Source organism: Pelmatolapia mariae, linkage group LG18, assembly GCF_036321145.2.
Source record: "Pelmatolapia mariae isolate MD_Pm_ZW linkage group LG18, Pm_UMD_F_2, whole genome shotgun sequence".
NCBI classification, from domain to species: Eukaryota; Metazoa; Chordata; class Actinopteri; order Cichliformes; family Cichlidae; genus Pelmatolapia; species Pelmatolapia mariae.
The window spans coordinates 24,226,169-24,236,168 of record NC_086243.1 but is presented as its reverse complement, the minus strand read 5'-3'; the positions used below and the strand labels follow the sequence as shown (position 1 = coordinate 24,236,168).

General features: G+C 36.2%; 1 protein-coding gene across 1 annotated transcript; it reads left to right on the top strand.

Moving 5' to 3' along the window:
• The first annotated feature begins 2,407 nt into the window (after nucleotides 1-2,407).
• Nucleotides 2,408-9,156, top strand: LOC134616642 (alpha-amylase). Its single transcript, XM_063461568.1, has 9 exons — nucleotides 2,408-2,575; nucleotides 2,837-2,983; nucleotides 3,252-3,449; nucleotides 6,056-6,286; nucleotides 6,581-6,714; nucleotides 7,577-7,799; nucleotides 7,882-8,003; nucleotides 8,135-8,260; nucleotides 8,967-9,156. The coding sequence occupies exons 1-9, from the start codon at nucleotides 2,408-2,410 to the stop codon at nucleotides 9,154-9,156; spliced, it is 1,539 nt and encodes a 512-aa protein (XP_063317638.1).
• The last annotated feature ends 844 nt before the right edge of the window (nucleotides 9,157-10,000 follow it).

Here is a 10,000-nt window from a genome sequence, read left to right as displayed (position 1 = left end):
TACATAAAATACATTTTAATGGATAAAGGTTATGCTTGCTAAATTTCTGACTTCTCAGAGAAGCCCAGTGTGATGACTCAAGGATGGGTAGAAAAAGGTGAGTTAAGTGATTTTATAGTAATTTTTAATTTGTTGTTCGCAGATTTAAATAATATTTGCATCGTCAGTGTCTAAGTATATATAAATAAGAAAATAAAATGCAGCCTACCATTGGAGATGCTGGCAGTGTTGTCTCTGGCATGACATTCACAGGACTTACTTAATATGTAAATCTAATCACACAACTCATTCAGTATTCTAAAAAATTTCACTCATCTAAATAAAGCAATTGCTTAAATGTCTTAGAAGAAGACTGTTTGAGAACATATCAAAATATAGTTGATATGCAGATAATCTACCAAAAACACAAACAATTCCCAAATCAAACTTATTCTACAATTATGAAAAAGTGTAAAAAGAAAAAAATCTATATTTTTAAGCATTTAGTTTTTTATTACTCAGAAAGTGAAAACTGTTTCATAAAGAGCACTATTAACTGTATTTTATTATTATTGCTACTATATAATGCAAAAGAGACATCTACAAAGGCCACAAACTACATTTTTGCTGTTACTCCCAAAGAAACCATACTCTATTGGTAACTCCTTCAGATAAGACTGCTGAGTTTGTAAAACACTTTGTTACTGGGGGGGGCTTAAAGATGCTGTTCTAATTATTGCAGCTAAATTCAGAAGCTTTGGTGTTATATAAAATGACTCGTGAGATAAATACAACCTGATATTTTCCTGCTCGACACAGCCACTTAAATTTACACCCAAAGTAAATAGTGCTCAGTGTGATTATGTTTCCATAAACATTTGACATCATAAAACACACACACAAAACACAGCATGTACCTTTCTGCGCTTTTTATTTGCTTGATCCCGAAAGAGATTCCAGATTGAAAACCAAAATTAAATTTGTGTATATGACATCTGGTTATTGACCTGAGTGAAGAAAAAACGAAGTTTTAAAAATACAATTTCTTTGTCACCATATTTTAGCAAATGCAAGATAAATCTTACAAAATCACTTGAGCTAGAATAAGTGGTTAAATAAATCTTTAATGGACTATAATGCTGTGGCTATATTTGAAGTGCATGTTAGTCACACTTGGAAATCAACACACACACACACACACACACTGCTTTTTATTTGCTTGATCTCAAACGTGACTCCACATTAATTTTCCTGCTAAATACTAATACTATCAAACTCTCAAGGACAGTCATAGTATTTTATTACCAAAAAACCTTTTCTGTGCTTTTTATTTGCACAAGATTTTGGGATGAAGCAAAATTTGATTTCCGTATGCAGCATGGTTACTGAACTGGGTGAACAAATACTACAAAAAATAATCAAAAACTATTTTTGCACGAAGTTTTACAATAGAGTATATATGCATAAATGTCTGAAGTATCTACTTACAAATGGTACTGTTACCTTACCTCATCTACATTTAATCTCACTGTTTTACAGATGGCATCATAGTATTTTTTGATAAAACATCACAACTACTGAGTAATATCCATCTTTAAATATAATTTTTTTTTGTTTTGAGAAATGCAAAGCATTCTTCAAATTTTCATAGTAAAATTCATACATTTTCATTCCTTTTAAAAAGGGGTGTGAGCAAAATACAGTCTGCTATTTTTCCTGCTGAACACAGCTAAACACGTCTATCAAATTGTCAAGGACAGTGGCACTATCATCCCTGTTTACTTTTCCACTTTTAAACCCCAGAGATAGTGCTCAGAGTGATTCACTTTCCCATAAATGACTGCTATCACAAGACACACACACACACACACACACGAACAAGAAAACCAAAATAAAAACAATAACAACACAAGATAAAGCAAAGAAAAAAGTGTTTCTTTTGAGGCATGATTAAGTTTGTGCTGACATTGTGTGTGGGGGGGTACAGTGGTGTGATGGATAGCCGTCTTGCCATAAGCAATGTCATCATATGACATTGGGGGTAGGTTAACTGGCAGTTCTAAAATGACCATATGTGAATGTGATGTGACGTGTTCAGGGCATACTCTGCCCCTCACTCTATGACAGCCGGGACAGGTTCCAGCACCTCCTGTGACCCTGAATTAGATAAGTGGAAGAAAATGGGTGGATGGTTGGATATTATGTACACCCTTATGTTTGTGTTTCTAATCTTGCCTCAAGGATTTTCCCCCTTTTTGCTTGTTTTACAAAAGCATGAAAGTGTGTTAAAAATGCACCTGTTTGGTTTCCACACCCAATGATATATGCCATTCTCTCATTGGTCCACCAGAGGAAAAAGTGAGTATAAATACTTTGAATACACTGTGGCAGAGTGTGACTGTTTTTGGTTTTCTCATCGATCAAAAGCATGAAGTTGTTCATCTTGGTGGCTCTGTTCGGGCTTGGCTTGGCCCAGCACAACCCCCAATTTAAGAATGGAAGGACTTCCATCGTCCACCTGTTTGAGTGGCGTTGGGCTGACATTGCTCAAGAGTGTGAACGCTTCTTGGGTCCCAAAGGCTTTGGCGGAGTTCAGGTATGTATAGCTGAGTAGCTGAGCATTGAGGGAAACATTGGACAATCCTTTCTTTTCCTGTTTCATACACAGACACATGCGTGTGTTGTGTGTTTGTGTGTGTTTACTATTTCTATTATTATCAAAACTATTATCAATATCATCAAACTATGCTTTTTACATTCTCATTAGAATTATGTCTAAACTATCTTTTTACTAATGTTTTGACTCACTAGCACTGAGAATTTTTTTCACAAGTCCTGACTCCTTTGCGCTCCTCAGATCTCTCCTCCAAATGAACACATTCTGGTGAACAATCCCTTCAGGCCCTGGTGGCAGAGATACCAGCCAATCAGCTACAACCTCTGCTCAAGATCTGGCAGTGAGGCAGAACTGAAAGACATGATCACCCGCTGCAACAACGTTGGGGTAAACTAAATTACAGTTGGCATTTAATGTTAGGCATTGCATACTTCAGACTTCTTCTTTTGACAGACGTCTGGACATGTGGAGCCTCGTACAGAACAACAAGCTAATACCAGATTCTGTTTATGACACTTTTAGAACAACATTATAGAAACAGTACCTGGCGGGTTAGGATAAATTCATCAAAATCAGCAATTTAACAAATTAGTATGATTTGAAATGACCATGCAAAGAAAATGAATAAAACTGACCAAGTTATGTTAACTAACAGGTTAACATCTATGTGGATGCTGTTATCAACCACATGTGTGGATCTGGTGGCGGAGCAGGAACCCACTCTTCATGTGGAAGCTGGTTTGATGCTGGCAAAGAAGATTTCCCCAGTGTCCCATTTTCTTACTTGGACTTCAATGACAATAAGTGCAAGACTGGGAGTGGTGAAATTGAGAACTATGGTGATATATATCAGGTAAGAAATGTCACACAGACCAGTCAAAGTTTATTTTAAAAGTTTACTCTTTTAAACATTGACTTAAGCTCTTCATACTGATTTCTATTATTTTGACCTTTCTGGGTGTTTTACACCAAATTCCTTTTTTGACTGTTGGCAAAGTCTACCTACACAATCAGGAGAGGAGGAAGTAAATTATATACACTGATACATCTTAAGCTCTTGAAATTTTCGTATTTAACTTTTTTAGACAATGACGTAATTATGTTGTCTAGCAGTTACCTTTAACAGGCTAAAATGAACAATTTAGCATCTTCATTGTGTCAATAAAAACATGAATATTATAATTTATGATTATTATGATGGCATCACGTTGCTTTGCAATCACCTAACGCCTTACTAAAATAATAATAATTATATAAGAGAGTAGGACCTGACCATTGTAGGGGATCCAAATTTTTCCAACCCGTAATACATTTATTATCTATGTAATTATATAAACAGCAACCAATATCCCTGTTGTGTGACTTTTCACATGACCAGACCAAGGAAAACTATAGCATGATGAACAATGTTCCCTCTAAGCTGCGCGCGTGCGCAATTGCGCACTGCTGGCACGGTCTCTGCGCACAGAAAATCTGCGTTGTGCACAAAAAAAAAAAATTAACCTGAACTGAAATTAAAATTAATACTTTAACAATTCTGTTTTGCAGTGTTAAGTGACTGGCTGTTCCAGCTGCTGGGATTAGAACGATGCCACCTTATCCCATAGTGCAGCCAATAATCCGATTCACATTTGCATATACACAGCTAATCAACGTCGTTGACAGGCTATGGCAGCGTCCTTATGTGCCGACAGCAGTGTTTTAGCTAGCAAAGCGGCGTGGCTGATGTGGAGTGAAGCCACGTTAATGACAACGTGTACAACCATTGGAGATGTGCGCAGGACAGACGGTGTTCAGCTGATGGAAAAAGTGTGGACTATATACCAGTTTTTAAATTGTGTTGATAGGCCACGTAAAACCAGAGTTATGATAAAAATATATGCAATGTTTGGTTTTCTTCCTGAATACTATCGTTGTTTATATTTACTGCGGGAAGAAACGGTAAAAACAGCGTTTTATAAGGAAAACGCTCAAAAGCACTCTCCGCCTGTGAGTAAAAACAATACCAAAACCCCCCCACCCTTTCCTATTGGTTGAAAAATGTACCATGTCGACCAATCAAAAAGTAATATGGCAACATGGCATTTAGTTGTTTAGGAAGGGGGAAGTTTTAGGAGTGACGGCGGTGTTTTGAGATGTGAGAGATTTGCGACCTTTAGCGCAAATCTTGTGTAGTTAGTGTGTAGTGTAGTCAATAGTTTTGTTGTGTGTGTCAGAACAATGAGGCGACAACTGAATGTTACAGGTGTTACAGGAGTGATACATCTCCTGTTGTCAGGCCTGCAGGTATCAGGCTTGTGATGTTCTCCTTTATCTCATAGTGGACAGAAATTATTTTTTGGAGTGGCACAAATAATTTGTGTGGCATCAAATTTGATGCAGAACACCTGATTGTTCTGTAAATAGTTTGAAATGTTTATTTAAAAAAACGCCTTGGCTGCATTTTTAGGTAAAGAGCTGCAAAAAAACTTTGTTGTTTGCATAACTCAGTTACTTTTTTGAAGAAGTAACTATATAATTAATTGCCCAACATTGGTCATTATATACTGTATTTTGCAGAAAGAGAGTTACAGGACTCTCTCCCAGACCACAGACTCATAATACAAGTCAGAAGAAAAAAAGAAAGTTGTGTTTTCAAAATTGGAGTTCAAGTTATTTTTACTTCCAATAGTGTTAACATACTACACAGGTCATGAACAAGATTTTTTTTTTAAATTTTCATTGTAAGTGGGCTAAAGCAGTTAATTTGATTATTTTAATAAACCATGTAACTTGGATGGATTCGATGCTGGCGTGACCACAGTGCACACGTCTACTGTTGCTCACAGTGGTCCAAGGGACCGCTCAGGGAGTTTGTGTGTTCGCTCAGACACATGAAAAATTAGAGGGAACATTGATGATGAATAATGATACATTTTTAAAAATGTATGTGTAAGATAAGCCTTAAAATACACATACTGGTATGACAGCATTTTAATTTTAGTCATTACTGACGTTTTTTGTTTTTTTTAAAGGTACTAAACAAAACCAGGAAGACTGAAGCTTTAGTTTATTAAACATGCCGTTTTGAAATAGCAAACCTTATTAAGATCAAGAAAATTGTGAAATTTTAAAGCATATATTTTATACTTGATTTTTCTATTACCAAATATTCTAATAATATAGTCTATACTTTCAGATGCTGAACACAACCAGAGCATATTCCTTCTTGTTCACTGAATTTCCTAATTTGAACTGAATTTTCAAAAACAGGCAAAGCTGAAAAAAAAAAATCATCTTTAGTTAGAGAAGAGACATTTGTGTCTACCTTCTCATCTTTCTTGGAAACTTTTAGAATGACTACATTGATTCCACTAAACTTTCTAATTTAGAATACTATAAGTAGAAACGTATCAATTCCAGCACAGTGTACGTCTTGCTTCTTAGCTCCACAATCTGAATAAATATTAACTGCTCTAGGTACGTGACTGCCGTCTGGTGGGTCTGCTGGATCTTGCCCTGGAGAAAGACTATGTTAGGGGCAAAGTGGCCGAGTACATGAACAAGCTGATTAACATGGGTGTGGCTGGATTCAGAGTGGATGCCTGCAAACACATGTGGCCTGGTGATCTGAGTGCTGTCTATGGTCGTCTGAACAACCTTAACACCCAGTGGTTCTCCGGTGGCTCCAGACCTTTCATCTATCAGGAGGTCAGTGTTTCTGGACAAACTGTATCTAGAGCAGCCATCAAAGAGGATGGAAGAGAAGCATTTACAAATACAAACATTCAAGGAGAATACGTGAACATTAAAGAAACTACTATTTGGCAAGAAAACAAAAGCACATAATGGTATACAAAATTGAAGATTAGGGTAGTAACAGAAAGAAAAAGAAACAAAGTGATTTTATTTATTTAAACCCATTCTAATTTACAGATTATGGATGGTATACATTTTGAACTGAATCAGCTTTCTGGGGTATGAATTTTGCTCTTTTCACTCTAGGTTATTGATCTGGGAGGTGAGCCCATTACAGCTAATGAGTACGTCAGCCTTGGAAGAGTGACTGAGTTTAAATATGGCGCCAATCTGGGAGAGGTCTTCAGAAAGTGGAACAACCAGAAGCTTTCCTACACTAAGTATGTGTTGTTTCTACTAGTGTATCTAAGGAAAATATTACACAATTTAATAGACAAGATTTTTCTTTTCTTTTTTTAGATATAACAGAGATATGTCATTGTTAGCTATGCTCTTTGTAAAGGAAAAACAAACTGATAAAAACTACTATAAAGGTGCAGGGGCCGACCAATTGGTTGCATTTTAAGTTAAGTTAAAGTCAAATTCACATCCATCATATGTTGACTTTTTCAGAAGCAGAATTTTACGGGAGGGAAATTTTGCTTTACCATGTGCAGGATACATCCATTTCAAGTATCAATGGACTTTCAGTTAATGTCAGACCATAACCCATCAGCTAGCTGGCTTGCCGATGAACCCAGTGAAGCCATGTAGTGAATCATGGCCATAAATATCAATAAATACTTGTTATATTAATCGTTGACACTCACCCCAACACCACCTTTTACTTTCTTTTTTGCTTAACCTTCATTACTTTTTCCCCACATGTCTTTTTCTTTCTGAAGTGCACAAGTCCATTGGACAATGATCTATCTAATTCCTAGTTGAATTCTTTTCTTCTTATCAGATTAGAATGCTTGGCACGTCTTTTTCACTTCTTTTGTTGTTTGATCCTCCATGGCTGCTCTTAATCGAATGTAGCAAATTATCAAGATACTACATGTTGCTTTGCAATAGCACTGCAAATTATTAAGATACTACATGTTGCTTTGCAATAGCACTGCATAAATTAGGCTTAAGTGTAGTTAGAGCAACCAGTGCAAACTCTATCTTAAGTACTGGTCTGAACAAAGACTTAGTAAAGATCAGCTCTAATAAAAATAAATAAATAAAATACATTTCTTTTTTCTTTGCTGTATTTAGGAACTGGGGAGAAGGATGGGGTTTCATGGCTAACGGGAATGCTCTCGTCTTCACTGACAACCATGATAACCAAAGAGGCCATGGTGCTGGCGGTGCATCCATCCTTACATTCTGGGACCCCAGGCTCTACAAGATGGCTGTTGCTTACATGCTTGCCCACCCTTACGGTGTAACCAGGGTCATGTCTAGCTATCGGTGGGACCGCAACATTGTAAACGGACAAGTATGTTCACAAGTATAATGCAATATTTAGTGTGTATTAGACACTCTTTTGTTGAATCCGTTCATTAATGCTTGTATTATAGGATCAGAATGACTGGATTGGACCCCCCAGCAATGGTGATGGGTCAACCAAGCCTGTTACTATCAACTCTGACCAGACCTGTGGGAATGGATGGGTTTGTGAGCATAGATGGCGTCAGATCACGTAAGTCCACAGAAATCAGGAGAAAGCACACTGACCTTATGCAAATTCACATTGTTCTGCTTTTTCAGCTAGACCATCAAAACTGTAGACATCATGTATTATGATTGTAATTTGCCCTTTCTCCTATTTAGTAACATGGTCACTTTCCGTAATGTGGTCAATGGACAGCCTCACTCCAACTGGTGGGACAACCAGGGCAACCAGGTTGCCTTTGGCCGTGGTAATCGTGGTTTCATCATTTTTAACAATGAGGACTGGTAAGGATTATGTTCTCGTTGTTTGTGTGTGACAGCTTCCTGATACTTCATTTTAAATTAAAACAAATGATTTCACCATTAAAATAAAACATTTGCTTAAATGTTTGAGAACGAGACTGCTTGGGCACATATCAAAATAGAGCTAATATGACCATAATTTACCAAAAACATTTACAATTTCTACATTACATTTATTGTAATTAGAAAAAGCTTAGTTCAAACATGTCTATAGTCTTTTAAGCATTATTTCTTCCATTAGAAATGGAATTCTGTTTCATAAAGAGCACTATTAATTGTATGTAAAAATAAATAAAAACTACTACAACAACTACTACACTACTACTACAATAATAATAATAATAATAAGTATTAATATATAATTATTAGTTATTATATAATTATTATTATAGGATATATATAATTATCATATAATCCACAAAAGACATCTGGAAATGAAATGTCTACAAAGTACACTTTTGCTTATTCCAAACAAGCACTGTATTATTTTGGTAACAGATTGGACTGCTGAGTCAGTAAAACTTTTACCAGATATGTAATGCCTTCCTTTGCCCAAGTGGTATTATATTGCTTCATATTTGTTTAATTGTCTTGAAAGCAGAATAAATACAAGAAGGCAATGGAGTTTAATTGTGGCACTCTTACGACTTTAACACTGGGTTGATCTTTATTTTCGATTTCATTTCAGGGACCTGAACGTCACCCTGAACACAGGCTTGCCTGGTGGCACCTACTGTGACGTCATCTCTGGTCAGAAACAAGGAAGCAGCTGCACTGGGAAGCAGGTCAGTGTTGGTGGTGATGGCCGTGCCACCTTCTCAATCAGCGGCAAAGATGAGGACCCCTTCATCGCTATCCATGCAGATTCTAAGCTGTAAATCCTGGAAATATGACTTCAAATGAATCTTTAAAATTCAAATAAAGCTGATTTTAAAAACTGAAGATGTTCTTTGTCATTTTTGACATAATATTTTGTTTATATTTAAACAACAGACTGACATGTAAATACATATAAATAGCAGTCCCACCACTTCATATGTCATAATTTTAATGCCTGACTACCTTATCAAATACTGAATATTGATCACCTATTGTGTACTGAGTTTCCTGTTTTATTTATAATCACTTGTGTGTGAGCTGCTTTGTGTCATATAAAACATCTTTGCATGTCATTTAAGTACTTGCAAGTTAAAGGATAATGTACTCCACAGGCATGCATAACATGCAGTGATCTATTCATATAACATCATTAGAACAAACACTGAAGACCTCATACCTATTTTATGAGCTGCATATAGCCACACCCCAATTTCCCTATATAAGGAAACATGTTTACCTGGAGGTGAAGTCAAAAGAGCAGGGATGATCATTTAAGAGAGACGTCTGAACCTCTAACCCTCTGCTGCACACAATTTGATGGTACAGTACATGCTGAAAATCATTCAACATCATTTACTTTGGGCCATTTTATTGACAAAACAAAAAAAGATCTATATTTTGGACACCCCCTCTCTAACATATTTTTTCATTGCCTTGGGGCAACATTGTGCAACGATGGTAAAAAACAACAGAGAAAATGATTAACTCATAGATCGTAACACAACTTTTAGAAAGCAATAAAAAACATCTGAAATCTTCCAGAAATGTCAACAAATTTTGATACAAACTGAACTGAAAAACACTGGAAACAAATTTGACATATATGACTTATTATCCAGTATC